The sequence below is a fragment of the Tubulanus polymorphus genome, chromosome 8 (assembly GCF_964204645.1).
Source record: "Tubulanus polymorphus chromosome 8, tnTubPoly1.2, whole genome shotgun sequence".
Taxonomy (NCBI): domain Eukaryota; kingdom Metazoa; phylum Nemertea; class Palaeonemertea; order Tubulaniformes; family Tubulanidae; genus Tubulanus; species Tubulanus polymorphus.
This window is the reverse complement of record NC_134032.1, coordinates 8780932-8800793: the sequence shown is the minus strand read 5'-3', so window position 1 is coordinate 8800793 and position 19862 is coordinate 8780932. Positions and strand designations below refer to the sequence as shown.

Sequence of the window (19862 nt, the reverse complement as noted above, 5' to 3'; positions counted from 1 at the left end):
AAGTTTTTTCAATATTCTCTAATCCGACATTATATACGCTGCGTACTAACTGTACACAATTTCGGGTTTGGGTTGTTTTTGAAAAAAAAACAGATTCCCAGAAAATTGTAATTTTTGGGTTCTTGAAAACGGTCAAATATGTTATAGTAGGTTAATGTATAAACCGCATAGAATCGCTACAATAAACAAAATGTATCAAGGAAAATATTTATTTCAGAACAGGATCGATTTCACTGAATTTAGCCTCATCGTGTAGGATAAAATGAACTTCTGTTGATATTGCGATTGTGCTGTCGTTAGCTGTCGCATAGCTTATTCGACTCGCTATCGAAAGTAACAAAACAATTGTCACATGTGTCAATGAACTTATCGCTATTCGAAGTAATGTGCGTATTGAAAAATTTCTCAAGCACTTCGAATTTCCGATTGCTTAATCGGCAAATTTGCATTCGAAATATTAAGCCGATCTATTCTAATTCATACCTGGTCGTGTTATAAGCAATTCAAGCGTTTAGATGGTACTTGATACTAAAATGAAATAGATTGATTGATGAAATACAAAACAAGTCAAACAAACTCAACTAACTGACTACTGCTGAGTTATTTGTATTTGATGAAAGAACATATTCTAGATACTGACATTGGCTCGAACCTTGATTATTATCTAAGTTGTACTATAACTAACATGCCAATGGATGTGTACATGCGCCTCTCTGATTGGCTAGAATCCTTGCATTCGATAGAAACTGACGGCATCAGTGAACTAACGGGGAAATTAGAATTGCATGTTTGACCACGGATTCTTCGTTTTTGAGTCCATGGTTTTGGCTCTGGTTTTATCGTGAGTTTGATTAACGTACATTGTAGAGAACAATGGTGGGGATTCGAATAACGTGCATCTTTTATTCAGAAAGAGTATCATTACGTATATACATGTAGAAATTAATACAATAACTTTAATCAGAATTATCTCATCACGCAGAACCAGTGAAATAGCCGTTGTAAAGCCGCAAAGTAAATTGAATGAAATTGACATAATGTCAACGTCTTACGGTCAACAAATAAAACATATTGTACAATAATGAACGAATCAATGAGTAGTGTTCACGCATTTGTTTCCATTTCATAAGAATCAATTCCAAACAGATGAATCAGATTCGAATTTTTGCTTCTTCGTTATGCGAAGTTTTTTTTATATCAGGGACTCTTAAACGATTTAGGTTTTAGAGTCCATTGTTTTATGAATATCTTATGATTTCTCAACTTTCATCAAATACTTAGGAATGCCATTGAAAGATTTTCAAACCATTGAACGTTTGGGTAAAAAGTTCTGCTAAATTTGATTACCATCGGCTTTTTAGATAATCTCCACGAAGGTCACAATTTTAGTGATTTGACCTTGGGAGGTTTAAACCTCCCGAATCCAATTTGCGAAATATCGGTCCTCTTTGTCGGCGGTAATGAAAGAATACATAGAGCGAAGTTTCTATTATGCGCCGGCCGCATTTTGTCCACGAATAGCTTACGTAATAAATTGAAAGTCGAGATCACAGGCGGATAAAGCGCTCTATGGCCCAGGCTCAATTCATAAACTGGTCCGCGAATAAAGTGTTTAGAAGTATAATTGACACGTTTGTACGATTTTGCGCTGTAAATTTATCATTTTTCAGGACTCAAGGACCAGAAATTGGCAATATTTTTGATACAAACTGAGAAAGTATCAAAACATTTGGGAACGTGTTTATTGTGGGGCATTATTGTTAAATCATTATTGTGGGGCATTATTGTTAAATCATCATTGTGGGGCATTATCGTTATTTAATTATTCTAGGTAAAATGAATTCTTTTAAACACTGTACAAACGTATTTGTAGTCAAATTCCTAATGGATTGATTAACATTTTAAAATGTCTAAATCATTGAATTAGTTTTACATCAAATGAGTCTTAAATAAATTTGAAAACCAAGTTTATTAAACAAAACAAATCTGATCAAGCCGAAAATGATAAAAGAGAATAAATGAAATGTACAAAGACTGTTCAAGATTTCCAAAAAAATAATCAAAATTGAATTATATTCCTGAATGAATCCATTCACTGAAGTTATTACGGCACAGATTTTTTCCGAGGTTCAAAGTATCCGAATTTAAAAATGTCCGTATCTAAGATATTCACATACGAAAAAAAAATTTGGAGTTGAATAAAATATGCGTGATACGTATAGATTAGACGATGATAACGATAATGAGTCTAATAATTTCATTTAAAGATTTTTTTTTCAAATTTTATTTTCGAGGCAATTATTCTCAGATCGATCCGTTTGCTATCGAATGCAGGTCGAAAAGGGGTCGGTTAGGTGGTGATAGGTGTTAGGGGGTTAAACTATGCTATACCTGCCGTGTCCCGAATGTTCGTCATTTTCAGCGGTCTACCTCGTACTCGACGCGGATCTGTTAACAATTTTATCGGGATCGTCATCAGAGGTAATTGATTAAACAAGGATTTGATAAATCAGATGGAATCAAGCGATAGTGCGAAAAATTAAGATGCAAATGACGTAAGCAAATGTTAATGAAATTTACATATTAGAAATAAATTATGATTAGAATTTATAGCGAAACTTCAAGTAATAGAAAAAACTGAAATGAAAAAAATTGATTTCAAATTTTGAGAAATGATAGTAAAAAATGCATCTAATAAACCTAATTTTGAAATTTTTTTTTTCAAATCAATTTCTTTATGAATTTCCTTACTCCTGGCGCGAGATTTTCTAGGTGTTTTCTTCTTTCCGTGCGCCATTACACCGTCTAAAGCGCAATCTGTTTCTGACCCTTTCTCGACGAGCGGCGCCCCCTGGCGGAAATCGACCTTCCACGCCGACAGCGACTGTTTGCGCGTGCGCTGTTCGGGTTGTTTCGTCGTATATGCGCTGAAACTCTTAGCTCTTTGCATGTATCGATTATTTCTCGGGCAAGGCATCGGATCGTCTGGCCGCCGCGATTGTTGCGCGCTCAGTTTTTCACTCATTTCTTTCGAAAACAAAACAAAATCCGATAGATTTCTATTGAATGCTTTCGTATCGGAATCTACCTCGTTTACCGGTGCGGCCGGCTCGCTCGGGGCCGATTCGGCTCCTATTATTTTCTTCAGCATGTCCTTAATACTCGGTAATTTGGAGAAATCTTCCCCATCATCGACTACCGCCGTTTCCTTCTTTCCATTCTCGTTTTCTACCGATTCGCCGACGCTATTGACCGGACTTTTTTGTCGAGACTTCGAACGTCCGACGTTCCGCAATTTACTGCTAACCGCCTGCAAAATCGTGGCGACCATGGCCTCTTTTCGGTTTATTTCTTCTTCCCCTATCAAATTCGCGATTTCTTTTTTCGGCTTCCTCTTTCTTTTTCTTTTTTTCGCGTATTTCTCGATATCTGACGTTTTCGGTTGTGATGTTGCACTTCCGCCACGTTCGTTGCGTATTTGCGGTTCACCTTGACCTTCGTCGGACGACTTGTCAGATGACTTGTCGGACGACTTGTCGGACGAGTTCTTGGACGACTTGTCCGAAAACTGGGTCAGCAGTTCATTCGAACTCGAGGCCGACACGGTTCGGCCACTGCTCTGGGAACTGCTTGTTGTAAAGCTCCCCCTACCGGTAGCTTTCAAGAACATTTCATCGGCGTTCCATGAATAATAATGATCTTCACGGGATCCATCGTTAGGTGACGTCAGGCTATGTAAGTCGCCACCTATTGCCGATTTAGATCTCCTAGGTTTGTGTTTATCCCCGATTGGTTTATAAACTCTACATGACCTGGGTCTTTCAGATTCGTGGTTTTTTCCGCTTTTACTGCGCTGTTTTTTTAGTCTCCGAAGCTCATCTTCAATCCCGGGCAGCTGACCCCGTTCCGATGCTTTCCCCCTAATGACGTCATCCAGCATATGCTCATTACGATCTAATCGCCACTTCTGATCTACCCCTTCGAGTCGATTCTTTCTTTCGACTGATTCCGAACGCACTTTAATACCGACATCGGTCGACGTCAATGCTCTCTTACGGCGACGCCTACCGGCCATTCCGGGAGATACGCTCTTAGATTTTCTCATTTTTCTAGTCAGTCGTCTCCCGGTGCGACCTTCTGCGGTTTCGCCGTCAACATTCTTTGGAAACAGGGACCGCATATCTATCTCTATTCTAACTGATGGTATCGTCGGCTCAGCGCCATCTAATGAATTGTTTGAAAAAGTGCCATCTAGTGAGTCAACAGTGCCATTTAGTGAGTCATTTGTCCCCTTGATTCCAGTGCCCTCTAGGGTACCTATGGTGTTCTTTATCACAGCGCCATCTCGCGAGTTAACTACCTTTTTCGTAATATCTGTGTTATTTTTCTTGCGTAGTTTTTCGAGAATGATCATTTCCTCCGCGGTTTCGCGTCGCTGCCGATTCGGTTCCAATACGGCGTCGGCGGAAGTGCTCCTGCGCGTGCTCCGCACACTAGCGCATTGACTTCCGGCAGACGAGAGACGCGTCGTCGTCTGCGCGGCGTCGATCAATAAATCGAATACGTCATTGTGATCCGGATCTGAGAAAGCGGACTGCGGTCGTCTGGATGATTGACGCCCGGTGGCTCCTCTCCTCTGTCGTTCGGCGATGACGTATTTCTTAAACGAAGCGAAGCGACCTACAAGCCAGAAACGTAACTTAAAAAGCGTATTTTTCGCGGTTAAAAACAAGCAAAGCAGAATTAACCAAAGCCGAATTGAGGTTTAATCTTGATTTATAAATTAATCAAAGCTTTAGTACTGAACTGGGCTCACGAAAACGTTTAACTCTGAAATCAATTCGAAAAGTTCGGTTGATGATAAATTTATTTTGAGTTGAAATTTTTCGTTACACCCGATCCTGAACTAATTATATGAAATTTGCAGAACAAAAAAAATCAAAAATTCAGGATTGGGAAAAAAGAAATTAAATAATGGAAACTAAATATAATTTAGCAGCTTCGATAAAAGGTCGTGTTTGTTAGCCTAATAATGATATCGTGTTTCTCCTAATCGGCCCGGTCATCGGTTCATCTCAATAACTGCCGGATGTATTTGTGAAAGTAATAAGGGTAGATAGGTTGATTTAAAATCAGCAGAAATGAGAAACAAGGTATCAATTTCTAAACCTTAGAATCAATTTAGTATTTGTGTGTTAGGGAAGTCACGTGACATCCAGTTGGAAGGTGAAGGACACGGTGGGAAATACCTGTAGCTGAAGTATCGACCCCAGAATCAGTTGAGCTGAAAATTGAAGGAGAAAATAGCAAATTCTTCTAAAAAACATTCCCAAGAATATTAAGAAAATACAGTTTTTTCCAATTTCGGGAAGTTATTCGTCGGAAATTATGAACATGATACGATATTATATGATTGTTGAAACCACTTTTTATCCTCAGATATCTTTATCGCCCGATATCCTAGCACTTATCCAGAAATGAAGGTAACGTATAGAAAAACCAAACATTTTATACGATGATCAAGTGAATCTTCAATTTTAAGCTGTGCCTTAATGGAAATATCTTCAGGGTCGGATACAGAAATTTGGCCAGATAGGGTTCAAGCGCATAAAAATGTGTGCATTACCTACAGTAATTTCTGGCAGGCGCCGAAATAGCGATCGATAAAGATTAGCATTGTGGTTAGTGATATCACTGTCAGAAAATTTTCGATTACCGAGCAGTGGGTCGAGACCCCTAACCCTACCGCCCCCCCCCCCCCACCGATCCGCCCCCGATTATAGAAATTTTTTTGCAACTTCTATCAAATTCTTAATGGACCACATTTTTACCTCGGTCGATGTCGGTCCTCGTCGTCCATTGGCTAAAAAGTAGATTATGGATTATGATATATGCGTAAGAAAAAGATATTTCGAAAATAATTTAGGAGCGAAAATTTCAACGTAACGAAAATTATTGTATTCAACTTACAATCTGTACGGAAGACTTTAGTTTCGCTACTGCAGCGCCATCTTTCTCTTCTGAATCGTCAACTTTCCGTCGCGTCTTCTTCGATACCTCGCTTGCCGCGGGCTTTTTAGTCTGAAATATAGAAAATGAACCCCGATTTTTCGTGCTGCCAAAATGGTTATATTTTTTGTAATGGAATTGGAAGTAGGCGGATTAACTTCAGCACGAAATTAACTAAAATCAATATTTGAAATATTCACGAAATGTAAAAAACGATACAAATCTGATTGAAATCAATTATTGATATTAATATTGATAATGTAAGAATGAATTCAAAACGACTTTCAAACAAAATTTTCTTCATTAAAGGAATTTGAAAACGTCACATTGAGAAAAAATGAAATACGAAATCTACGTTTTCGCAAATTCGTATTTTCGGTAAAGATCGTATTTAAGAATTCAAAGGAATTAACTGCTGTTGATAATAAGTTTTTTTTTTCATTTCAAGAAATACTAGTCTTTTGATGATGAACAAGATAGATTTACGGACTTTCCCGGGGATCATTTTGAATATTAAAAATATGATTTTATGTTCGGTTGAATTTTGATTAACATAAATTCATTTCATATGTGGATGAACAGTTTTCCCGATGAGTCTTGTGTTCAGTTATAGATATCCTCTCCTTTATAAGAAAAGTATAGTTTTCCAGAAATTAAGAATTTCATCAAATTACCGGTCGTTTGTAAGGTTCCTGCGCTGGTATCGGCGGCAGGCGGGATTTCCGGTCTCCGCGACCTTGAGCGTCGCGCATCTTCTCGCGTCGCAAGTCGAACTCGCGGTCTCCGCCGAACGGGTTTTTGCCGTAAATCGCTTCGCCTTGGGGTTTCTGGGTCGAGAACTTGCTGTATTGCGGTATTTTCAGGGCGCGATTTTTCGAGAACGGGTCCTGAGCGATAGTGGGCGGTTTTTCCGTCGGCATAACTCGAAATGGCGCCGGAACTGCGGAGAGATCAGATTAGTAAGAAAATTTCATTGTCGTCCCTCTATGACGTCATCGAAATAACCTTATAAATCCATCCGGAAAACATAACTGCTTCCATAATTTTCTCATGGCATCATCAAATTAGAATTATTCCTATCACATTGCCATTCAGAAATATATCTCCCTATGACATCATCAAATTACCTCTACTATTATCGACAAAATGGCTGCGTTCATAAATTCCCCTTTGACATCAATTGAAATTGCTCATATTATGAACACTTCAAGAAAAGCCGGCTGCCTCCTGGTGCCAAGCTTCTACCCAAAAATTCTAGATGTCATACAGTCTGTCAGATGGCTGACTACTATGACACCATCGGGAATTTTCCTCTCAGATAAGATGAGCCTTCATAAATGAATGCATGACATGAACAATTACCCTCCCTTGTTGCCCCCCCCCCCCACGTAAAGTAGCTAGACGTCCCCGAATAGCATCGCTATTTGTATCTACAGACGGTTCGAGGCTTCACGGATAACATTTACCTTGATAGAGGCTGTACATAGCCTCTCTGCGCACCTGCTCCTGTATACCGGCCTCGCTTTCCATGGTAGCCTCTTCACTTTTAGTGAGACGCGACGTGCTCTCTGTGCGCGTGCAAAGACAAACGGACATTTAAAACACGTGAAAACGGACACATCAAACAAATCTCAAACGGTGCAATAGCTTTTGAGCTTTACAATAATAACACAGATTTTACGATACATTATTTTCGCATATTTAATCTTTCTAGACGCATTTAGCGAATATTTCCGTTTCAGGCCAAAATAGTCAAATCTGATTGAATAATTTGGAAATTTAGTAGAAATAATTTATCAAGGGTTTGAAAAAAAGAAAGATGTTGTTTTCTAGAAATCTCAGTTGAACTAAAATCTAAGTTTCTGTGGAAGAAAACCGAATTTCAGATATCGATTTGACTCAAATTTTAATATCTAGATTTTGCTAAAGTTATAGTTTTCTCGCTACGAATTTCAACAAACACGTACCCCGGCTGCTGAAGGCGTACGTCCACTGGTCCTCGGTGAGCGACTCGACCAGACCGACGGGCCACGGCTCTTCGTCGCCGAGTAGCGATTCGTATTCCCAGCCCAAGTCGATCGCAGCGCCCCCGCCGGCGGCACGATCGCGATACACCCAACTGTCGTAACTGTACGCCGACCCGCATCTCGAGCACAGATAGTGAATCATCGAAGCGTGGCTGAGGCGCGACGATAATGGGGCGTCGTCGACCTCGCTAGCGCCGTCTATCGGTTGATCGCCATCTAGTGGCTTCCCTTCCTCAGCCGACCCGCCTAGTGCCGTATCACCGTCCTCTACTGCCGCCTGGCGGACTGCTTCATCATCTAGCGATGGGATCTGTTGTTGAACGGAGGACCCGGGTTCTACGTCGCTTTGCGAGCGAGTCGTCGCTTTTAAGGTTACGAAGAAATTGTCGTCCATTGATAAAACTGCAAATACGTGGGCTAGAAACTCGTAAACCGCAATTTAGTTTCGCCTGTGCCCGATTTCACGAAATATGTACATAACACGCTTGACTGTAAAATCGATATGATTTCTAAATTGGTTGAGTTAATGCAAAATCAATTTGGGGCTAATTCCCTCAATTTGTGAAATTGGGCCCGGTTCGGAGAATTCGACTCATGACCAAGTTCAACAGGTCTTTCGGTCCAGACTTCCTGTTGTGCCCAGGCCTCGCTCCACAATGTGGCCCTGTTTAACAGTTACGAAACAGCAGGTTCCACAGTTCAACCTGGACTCAGCTCGCAGTTAGCCTAAAACCTGACCTTAAAGTTGGATATCGATTAATATTTATTCGACTGAAGAACAAGCGTGGCAATGGATCCACACTTCAATTTCGGGCAACCTCATCAGTGCCCCCTAGTGAGGAATTCATTAAACACGCAATACATACAGTGACTGAATGGTGCATATTGACATATCGATGCAAATAGACCACGGTGCCCGATAAGTGCATTACAAACAATAACGATAAACGATTACCTTTCGTTGGTATAGGGGGCAGTATTATCGGCGCTCTCTTATCAGAACGAGGCTGTTGATCACGCGCTATCCCGGATATGGCTTGTTTGATGCAGGCGTCCAGCTGGTGACGGGAATTATTAATAGACGGCGTTGTACACATGTCGCATTGCTGGTTTAGGAAGCGGGCTAGCATTAGATTGTTAGTGGCGCCTGTAACACACGAATTCATCACAGAAAAAAATATGAAGATATTTTCAACAGGTTAAAATGCTTTGGTAGAAGAAAGTAGTACGGAAGATCATTGCAGCTATTAGCATTTTTTCGAAGTAGAAATTTCGACTTTCTAACTCGATATTTTCGAATTCAATTGGCCACAGATGCTCTTCTTCAAAACTGGGGATGCAATCTCTCTTAAGATACATACACAGATGTTTGCTAGTTTACAGAGCGTCGTCATTTGGGAGAGAAGGTCTTCAAAAACAAAATTCTCTTTATTTCAGGTCTTTGGGAAATCATTTCAATTGGAAGGATGACAGTTTTGCGGAAAATAAACTCGGTGAGTAAGTCACACCTGACGATGATCTATCTCTAGGGTGAGATCGAAAAGTCGTGTGTTCTATATATTTTAGATTGAATAAATAAATTCTTGTTTTTAAATTCTTTTTATCTGTAGATAGTGGGTTTTTATCTTATTATCGGTTAGTAAGCATAATTAAACGGGGCGTGATGCTTTTTTTCAAACTGGAAAATACCACTTTAATTCTTACCGCGGCTGAAATCTTGCGTGGCTAGGTATTCTCTGAGCAGGCGTTCCTCCAGATCGAGTTCAACCGGTGGGCTACCACCGGGCGACACTCCGCGCTGAGCAGCCCTCCTCTGAGCCATGTCTGCCAGGGCCGGATCCAGCGGGCCGACTATCGCGGACGGCTGCCTCGCGAACGGGAAACTCGGAGACTGCGAGATATCGACGGCCAAGTTGTATTTGTCCAACGTTTTATAATCGGCTAAAAAAACGAACATCACCTGTTTCAAATATCCAGATGAATCCCTGTGTTTTGGATACAAATAAAGCTCAAAAATACGTTCAAATTCAGACCCTGGTGTTCATCATGTTGGAAATCTCACCATAAGAAGACGGATTGTTTTGCTCGATATGAATATATTCAACTCACAACGTTTCGGCTAAATGCTAATATCAATCTTATCGATCATCCGTTTCCTTAATTATGGGTGTCACGTTTTTTTCCTTGTGATTTGAGCAGACACCAGAGAAGAACCGTACAAAGTTCATTGAAAATGAACTGATTTTGGCAAGAATGTTTTGTTTTGGCTTTTTACGTCGCTTGGATCTTGGTTTTCCAAGACTAACCCTATTGGATCCCTATTCATTTTAACCTCGCGACGAGGCGGCCTACGGTAAGCAGCCAGCAGGACTCGAACCCACTTACCACTCGGCACTGATAGTGGATGCAATAGCATCATGCCTTATCTCTCTGAGCTACTGAGGCGACTGAGGCCTATTGCTCGTCACGCTATGCTGGTAGCTAGTGTTGCGTTTCCCTATTGGGAGGATTGGCCGTTTCGGAACGGTTCTTCTTACCGTCGTATAGCGTTTGAAGCGGTATATCGGCCCTTATGTGAACGGGTGTTCCGTATTTCCGGCTCGTCGATTGGTGTTCGTCTGTCGTCGACGATGACGTCATACCTCGTTTGAAGAACGTGTATCCGCCGCCCGTTCTGATTGGTCGATTCACCACTCCTTTGTGATAACTACGTCAGGAGAAAAAATAGAATATTGAAAAATAAGTATTTCAGATTCAAGTTTTCCATCAAAATGATTCGAGAATTAGTAAATGGTAAACTTCTTTTCAGCAAATTCTTAAGATGTCGATTATTAGAATTTTGTAACGATTTTTGCATGATTTCGTGTATGAGTATTCGTTCAAACTTTAAGCCCGCTAATTCATGTATAGAAAAGTCCCACGCTAATAACGAAAAAATTAAGTCAGAAATATAACCTTGAGTTAGTAGCTTAACCAACGTTTCGACTATATCATGATAGTCACCTGTAGCTAGTCGAAACGTTGAATAAACTATAAACTCAAAGACACATTTCAGACTTCTATTTAGATTATTAGTGTCGCATCTTTCTACATAATCGTCGCAACACGGATGACCATCTTTGTAAAACAAATTATTTTCAACTAAAGAAGATTCCCATTGCTTACTGTGGAAAAGAACTTTTAGCGCATCCGAGACAAAGTCCGGCTCGCCGACAACCGTTACACAGTCCCGGGTGGGGGCGATTCGGTTGACGAGGCTCGACTGCCACTAGCGGCTTCCCGTGCATATAGGCGGCGCCAACGAACGGTACGTAGATTCGCGAGCCGATCCCGCCCAGCAGGCGCACCGTATCTTCCGGAATGGGTAACTGGATCGGCAGGTTCGGCGGGTTGAACAGCTGGTCGTCGTTACTGAAATTTAAAATATGACTATAGCCACCCAAGCTCGTAAGGATCGGGCCCAGTTTCACAGAAACATCTTTTGAATTAATCAAATGCAGTTTGCGATTCATTCATTTCAACGCAAATTTTACCTTTGTAGAATGAATCTAGCCTCTTCCTTACAAAGCTCCTGAAATATGCACAAAAAAATATTGAATGCGTTAAATTTTCTTTTTTTGAGTTGTTTGAGGATCATGCAAAGAAATTAGAATCTACGACCAAACTCAATTTTAGACACTTAGTAGCATCTCAGTTTTTCCCTCGACGTGAGGGCTTCTGAACGAATTATCTTTTCATTCGAGGGGTTCCGGTGGTTAATGCGGGGGGAGGTAAACTTACCATTAGAGTCGAGAATGGCAGAAATGAAGATATGAATTCAGGTTGTTTTTGATTCGAGTGAAACGGGTATAACTGACTGTGTCTGAGATGCGGTTGCGCCGGTATCGGCGCTATCCGCGTTAAATCCGGCCGGGCCGGTAGTGGCGCTTTCGGTAGACGCCATTCTTCCGGTTTCATGCGCGATTTCTCCATCTCCCCGTCACGTATTTTCTGTTTAGCCCGGTAGATGGCGCGTTGGTAGCTGGTGTCCGTATCCAGGCGACGCCCGCAGACGTCATGCAGTATGATCCGTCTGATTTTTGCCGGTTTTGTATCGATAAACGTCTCGTCGCCGCCTCGATGGCTACTACCGAAACCTCCACTGGACGTTATCCCGGTCATCCTGCTGTCCTGCTGGAGAGAAAATTTTTTAAAAAGAGATTATTATGATGAAATTTCGACGATGAAAAATTCTGGTAACAAACCAGTTCCACCAGAATGAGAGTTTATTCGACTCTTCCTCCAGATTCCTGGAAGTTGTCGTATCCACAGTGATCTCCATCGCTCAACGATCCCAGTGGACCCACATACCAAGACAGGGGCAATCAAATTTGCTCTCTGGTTACCTAAATTTGGTACTCAGAGTTTAAGGTTCTTTGTGAAATTCGACTCAACTCGAGTTAGAACAAAAAAAGAAGATTTGAAAATCAGCGTGATTTGGCGTTAGAGCCAATATCACATCACGGCCTCTATGGTTAAACTGGCCACCAAATAGCATAATGGAAACATTAAAACGCATTTAAGAAGAAATCAATCGTTTGAAAGATTTGAGGATATATATTTGATATCTCTTCTTTCTTTGAACATTAACCAGCCAGGATCCTGTCATACTTACGCCACTTTTCGCTATGGTCATTCTATCTTTCAACCTGAGCGCAGGCAGTCGATATGGCTCTAGCGACAGATCTCTAAAATGAAAAAGATTTCACTCTAAAAATAATTGAAAAAGTTATTTCCAGATGCATAGGGAGAGGGAGAGGGAGAGGGAGAGGGAGAGGGAGAGGGAGAGGGAGAGGGAGAGGGAGAGGGAGAGGGAGAGGGAGAGGGAGAGGGAGAGCGAGAGCGAGAGCGAGAGCGAGAGCGAGAGCGAGAGCGAGAGCGAGAGCGAGAGCGAGAGCGAGAGCTAGAGCGAGAGCTAGAGGTGAAGCCTACATCACTACTCACTGCGAGGTGAACGTACAGAAAAAAATACCCATAGATATCCACCGTAGGTTGCTATGGACAACAGACAGACACAAATAGTGAATCAGATGAATTCAGTTAATAATCGGCTGTCATATTGTGTAATACGGTTTCCGGTATCGTGTCATAAATAATAGAATGAATTCATCATCAGTAACTCCGCGGTGTAAATGAATATCCCACTAGCAGTTTTAAAGTACTGTGTGATAAGCTCTGCCGTCCCGAACTATTTTTTTCGATGAAGATGGGTGTATCCGTGTACGCTAATAAGCTTTGTCTCGAAGAATCCATTGTTAAATGATTGGTCTCAACGATTTAAAATGGGCTTATTTTTTTTGACTGCAGAGTTCAAGAAATTGCAAATTGACTTATTTTGACTGTAAAGTTTAAGAAATTGAAAATAATGTGATTTTGACTGTAGAGTTTAAGGTAATCGAAAGTTAACTACTTTTGACTGTTCTAACTTTGATTGTACTCATCGTGAAATTAACGATGTTGAACTCGGACTATTTACACGTCGAAAATGACAAAAGAAAATAAAAATGGACAAAATGATCGTCAATCTTGTGATATGTGTATTTCCAAAATGTCGATGTATTAACAAAGTTAACCCCTATCAGTCGCTTGCCGGTTCAGGCTGGTTGGAAGTTGTTTGAATGACGAGCTGGAACCGAATTTTCCAATTATGTACTTCGATTTTTAAACGAAACATTCTGTTAACCCGACCGCCGATCACACTCAACTCTGTACTTTGATTTCCAATTTAAATATCAAACCCTCTGTTTCGATCCCGACAGGTGTGGTGGGTTTGTAAGGGACATCAAATCAAAACTAAATCAAAAATCTACATATCAAAAAACTAGCAGGGTTAAGCCCTGTTATAAGATCAAAAGAAATATTGATGCACGCATTTTTATAACAACTAGTGCAACTGACTCCTTCGTCCCTACGAAACCATACCCACCGTGGCGATGGCTTGTTAGTTTATTTGTATATCTAACGATACCTGTCACGAAATATTATCGAATTACCGTGCGCGATATTTCGCCCGTTACATCAAGTGACAGCGCGTGACTGCGCTTTATGGAGCTCAGATTTTTCGAGGGAGCGGGAGAGAGACGAGTGGCCTCGTGCGCGCGACATGCGACAACATTAAAACTATAAATTTTACTTAGCTCCCATGGTTACTAAGTCTGCGTTTATCGGACAACGTCACGATTTGCATACAATATTTACGGGGCAAAAAAGATTTCACCTAGCGCGTTCGAATGAAAAATTTATTTCAAGTGAACCCGCAACATCCCACCAGATGGCGTGACAACCAGTAGGTCTTCCATTGTCAAAATTCGTTCACCATTTTCGATGAACAATAAACTTTGAACTGGATTCTAAAATTCCAGAATCCATATATCATTACTGCACCCACCAAATATACAATACTTCCATTATTCTACTCGGATATCGAACGCGGAAGACCAACTATCTTCTAGCGACCCCTGGCGGATCCTCAGCTGCCATACGTGAAATCCCCGTCAAGAGGATGAGTACCTCATTCAGTGTTGAATAAGCTGTTGGCAACTTTTAGGTATTTTCAGAGAAGAGATGCTACTTTCTGCGAAATCAACTTAGTTTCTCTATACAAAGTCCAACTAACACGACACAAGGAAACACGGAAACTCAGAAACACTGCGAATCAAATACGTTTGATTATGGAAACATAATTTCCCTAAAACACGTTTCTCGTTTCTTGTTAACGCACACGACCACAGGGAGACGCGCGGAAATGTCTTTGAAGACCCCGACAATAAAATGAAAAACAAAACCTAGACTGAGGAGAATCTGATGTTTCGACTTAATTCCATAAGCCATTTTCAAAATAAAATTCATGGAACAGTAATATAACAATACCGAGTGAAAAATGGCTTATAGGATTGAGTCGAAACGTTAGATTCTCTCCCAGTTTTTTTTCATATTTAATTTTGGGTTTTCACTTTATTGAAATCATAAAGTCACTTGTCAGTAGAAACCAAATTGTTTCTGTTTGCAGTTTCTGCGTTTCCCGGCGTCGCGTGCGCCGGGCTTCAAGATCTGTTCCCATCAACTGCAGGTTGAGCTACGAAACACGATTTTGAAATTAAAAACATGATAAACCCGAATAGCGATATTCGCCGACGAAGGTATGGGCTTCACTTTTTTTAAAAGTTTTTCACGTGAGAAGCTATGGTAGAGTTTCTCCGGCTAAACATTTCAAGTACATGCGAGTTTCGTTTTTAGATTTTAGTCGAGACGCGAACGCGATAAAATGAATATCTGATTAATAGCCGGCGAAAAATTCGCACGATTCTACGACGCGATTTCAGCCTGCCAAAGAAAAGGTCGGCGTGCGCCGGGAAAGGGCATGAGATTTTATACGATAAATGGACAATGTTTATAACTTATCGGCATGATATTGACAGGCGCCTTGCACCGCTTACAAGTCACCTCGATCTACAATCCCCATTTAATAGACTATAGTTTTGATCAGGGGTTTACCTTATTAAGTACGAATTGAATTTACCACAATTACAAGTAACACGGGCGCCTGTTTTATCGACTGGTATTAATACTCGGGTGCTGAATCAAATCATTTTCATATATGGTCCGCAATTTTCAATCATTTTTCGTCGAATTAGAGAAATCGTGGCCATGAGATTCTAATTGAATCCGAGAAAAACCTGGAAAAAGTCCTAAATATCGTATCAGATTTTTAAAAAATCCATTCGAAAAGCTTTAGCAAATAACGTCATATATAATACCTTTCAAATTACCTTAATTTTCAACCTCAACGGTCGGTCTCGCTCGGGAAATCCACGAATTTAAAATTCCTAGTTTTTTCGCAGATCTTTGAAAAGGATAATCCTTCGTACAAGAACATTCACCGTAGCTACACCAAATTCAAAATTATATCAATTTCCAGATAATGTTTACGAATTCTGCCCGCTTTTAGCTCAAACGAAATTCGGTTATCACACCGTTTGTTTATACGTTTCAGGCAGGTTTCATAAATTCTTAAATCCCGTATTCAATTCGCGCGTTTAATGACCGGGACTTCGAGCCGTCCGGCCGCGACGACGGAAACCACTACAATCCTTTAATGATTGATAATAATATTGTATCTATTATACGAGTCTCATGATCTGAGCTGTCGATGATGATTTACATCGATGTTACGCACTATATTATGAAGTATCTATTTTCCATCGCATTGACATCACAATACGCGCGCTCATCCCCGCACACGGTTTCCTAGCGAGAGCTCTAATTAGTCCTTGTCTCTAGAGCGTCGCGGAGCTCACGATTTTACGTACGCCCCGTTACCGTATTCTAAAGCTTGTTGCGCCCCTATCGTATATGTACGATGTAATGTTTTGCACGGCGCCGTTCGATGCGAAGTCGATCTATGAAAAACATAAATGTCACACACGCGCGTTGACAATAGATTAGTTCTAGAGGGGTTGTTGAATTTCCCTCGGGAGCGATTTGTTGCCGATTGAATTTGCGCACGAAATTGCCGGTGTTGTTGTTACTGATGAGGTTTATCAACTTATCAACTCATCAACTCACTTAGGAGCCTTTGTGTCCTAGAGGGCAGATGGGGTTTCCACCAGGATCCTCGACTCTTGCCTGTTGACTGTTTTATCAACGGAAAGCTGAAACTCCCGATTCCAACGAGGGCCAAGTTGCCGGCCCTGAGTATCTAAACCTAGTTCAATAGTTCTTTAATTGAATTTAAGATACATCATTCTAATTTCAATAACTGTGGAGTCACGGTAAATGAACAATAACTCTTTGAATCCAAAATCGAAATTACAAGTGGTTCGTTTTCGATTATTTTTGGACAAATGAAATCGAAAAAAGATATGGACACATTTGATCACAAAGAATCCCCCTCCGAATAAGCAATTGAATAATCTTGATAGATAAATATGTCAAATTATAAGCTGCGACATCGACAGAACTGGTCCTTATAGTAAGAAAGAGCAATATTAGGTAAATGATATATGGGTAATCTAGACCACAGAATTGTTAATAAAATGTCCCAAAAATTACTGCCGAAAATCCCGTGGGAGACAATATGTTCATTCGTGAATTTCAATATCTATGTAGGAATACGATTATCGTCGACCGGTCCGGTGAGTGTAGAGGTACGAATGGCGATGATTGAGGGAGAGGTACTACTATATTTTCTAAATGACGGAGTAGAGAATCTCACCGTCGGGATCGGGTTTTCGGGGCTGCCAATCACTGAAAAGTGCTATCAGTAACAAATTGAGGTTTTTTCGGTAACATTTCAATGAAATATGAAATGAAATGTTCAAATTAATCATTAATCAACAGAAAGATCCTCGGTAACATCTTTCATATTTCTGTACGCATCAAACAAATAAAATCAGTACTTGAAATGAGATGACGTAATAATATATAACTTAGTATGTCACATGGGTATAATATCATAAGTAGATTGAATAATCACAAGAAAAATATCATGCGTCGTCGATTTGACGTGGGCGATTTCAATATAGGTCTTTTAAGTTATCGTTATTCCATAAATTCCTTTCATAGCGAGCCGAAATTCATATCATTCTCGCAATCGTAGAATCGTTAAAAAAATTCTTTAAAGAAATTTATAACTTTTCTTCACTTGCAATTTCATTTCAAAAGTCAGCGACAACATAATTAGATGATTTAGTTGAATGGGGTATACATTTCTAACTCGTGCGTCTGGATTGTTTCGGCGTTAATCGGAAGTTAGTTTGTAAAGTATTTCACACGGTTTGTTGATCGCGCCTGAGAATTGTGTCTTAGTAACCGGGAAACACCGGCAGACGACAGGGCTTTGACGCCCGTCTACGAGTCTGATTCAAACTTATTTATGGCCTACCAAAAACACCCCGAGTCGAACGGCCCAGTTTATAGTTCCACGGTGGAATGACCCATTTCCACAATTCCACAGTTGTCAGTTGAGATATGACGCTTGCCAATTGTGATTCTTTAAAAGTCGAGTACAACTTATAAGAAGGGCCCCGTGCACCGCTAGATAGGCGAGCCTAATAGTATAGCAGTTTCTATTATTATAAACTGTTAATAATCTTCTTTCCTCCAGATAGCGGACTAAACAGTTGTATTTGTAATTACGTAAATACTCTATTTCTCCATAAACGATAGCAATGGTAGGAGTTTGAATAAATATATTCTTTCTGGGTTTCTAAAATGATAAACTTACGGTTTATTCTGTACTTACGGATCTCTTGGTGAACATGACGCCATTGTCTTATGTTCCTAATCCAAAAACGATTTGACAAAAGTCTTCAAAATGCCGGCTACATCAATGCCTGTTTCTGAATCCAGATTCACAGCTTTTAATTACAAAAATGGTTAGTCTAATTAATTAACCAAAATAAGCCTTCAAATCGGTCATAGATTTCTTAGTTTTGACTTTGTAACAACAAGGTCTCAACTTTTACAGTTTCACGTTTGCGGGTATAAGTAATTCAGGATGAACTTTTTAGCGAATCCAGCCAGCCAGCCAGCCAGCAATTGTGGAACTGGATCCAGGAGACTGGATCCAGTTTGCTTCGAATATTCCGTCAAATCACTAACTATTTCAATAAACACTAGAGTCCAATTAAGTCATCAACTGTGGATCTTGGAACAGAAGTATCATTAGATCCCTTGAAAGTAAGATTTTCAATCCAGCCGCTATTTCCTCCACGAAACAAAAATACGCTGACGCTATAGGCTGTACGGTGAGATAAACGCTTGCAGAAATAAAATATCAATTCGTGACATAAAATCAATAACGATATATTTGACCCAAAAGAATCTTAGAAAAGAATGTTAGATAATTCGACAGGTAAACACGATCTTACCGCTGGAATTTTTTCGGGCATTACCTATCTGTGCTTATCGCTGTTATTCGCTTATCAAGTTTTCGGCGAAGTTCATCCCTAGCCCTGTTTTAGCTAATCCCCTCATACCTGCCGATGATTTCTAGTGTGGGATTTTGAAACGTCGTGTCAATTCAATTTTTGATTAAATAAGTTCGTTACTTAACAACATTTAAATCTGTATATAGTGGGTTCTTATCTTATCATTCGTTCTCCACGTTTGATTGTGGCAATTCTACCATCCGAAAATGTCCTCACAAGAACGAATCAAAAGTTCGTTTGAATTGTAAAAGTCTTGCCTCTTAGGTTAAGAGCTGATTTGGCCTACTCGAAGGTTGAAAATTCCTAGATACGTTCACAAACTATTTTCGAAACAGATCTTAGACAGAGAGTTAAAGTATCCCAATAACCATAGGGGAAGCGATAACACTAAAAACCTCATTTTCTAATGAGTAAATACTAAATTAGTTTATTAACACGAACGTTTTCGGGATCATATCCCCTCATCAGGTGAAATACAAGTGAATCAAATGATTAAACTACAGGTTTATATACAACATAAGTTACAAAACTACAAGTGCTAAATTCGAAGCTAATTACAAAGTATTTAACTACGAGCTAATTATTTGAATACATTTAGGATAAATGATGAGCCGTTTTTAAATAATTGTTGATTTAAAGAGGGTATTGCGCTTTAATAAACAGGGCCTCCCTAATTTTACAATCGAGATCAGATTGAACCTTTGTCTAGAATTTTGAATTTGTTGTCACTGAATTCCTGATCACAAGTGTGACAAATTGTGAGCGATTTTCGAAACTATTGCGCCATCTATATGATTAGAGCGGGCTCAGGTAGTTTGATAGCGCGTGCGCAGACGAAATGCGGTCGAAAACGTCT

At 40.2% G+C, this 19862-nt stretch overlaps 1 protein-coding gene across 7 annotated transcripts in view; it reads right to left on the bottom strand.

The window, feature by feature from the left end:
- The window catches only part of LOC141909562 (uncharacterized), a 43498-nt gene extending 24667 nt beyond the window's left edge, over nt 1-18831 (bottom strand). Inside the window, exons 1-14 of one of the 7 annotated variants that reach the window (XM_074800018.1) lie at nt 18301-18831; nt 12691-12763; nt 11817-12209; nt 11570-11607; nt 11202-11447; nt 10574-10743; nt 9741-9977; nt 8992-9183; nt 7977-8438; nt 7476-7577; nt 6684-6949; nt 5971-6081; nt 5832-5863; nt 5250-5284 (exon numbers count right to left, since the gene is read on the bottom strand). In XM_074800018.1, coding sequence (XP_074656119.1) covers nt 5250-5284; nt 5832-5863; nt 5971-6081; nt 6684-6949; nt 7476-7577; nt 7977-8438; nt 8992-9183; nt 9741-9977; nt 10574-10743; nt 11202-11447; nt 11570-11607; nt 11817-12209; nt 12691-12711 — 2305 coding nt within the window. In that variant the 5' untranslated portion in view covers nt 12712-12763; nt 18301-18831. Of the gene's footprint in view, nt 1-5249; nt 5285-5831; nt 5864-5970; nt 6082-6683; nt 6950-7475; nt 7578-7976; nt 8439-8991; nt 9184-9740; nt 9978-10573; nt 10744-11201; nt 11448-11569; nt 11608-11816; nt 12210-12690; nt 12764-15844; nt 16407-18300 lie in introns of those variants that run through there. The other 6 variants (XM_074800020.1, XM_074800015.1, XM_074800016.1 and 3 more) reach the window with 6 other exon arrangements.
- Nucleotides 18832-19862: the final 1031 nt, after the last annotated feature.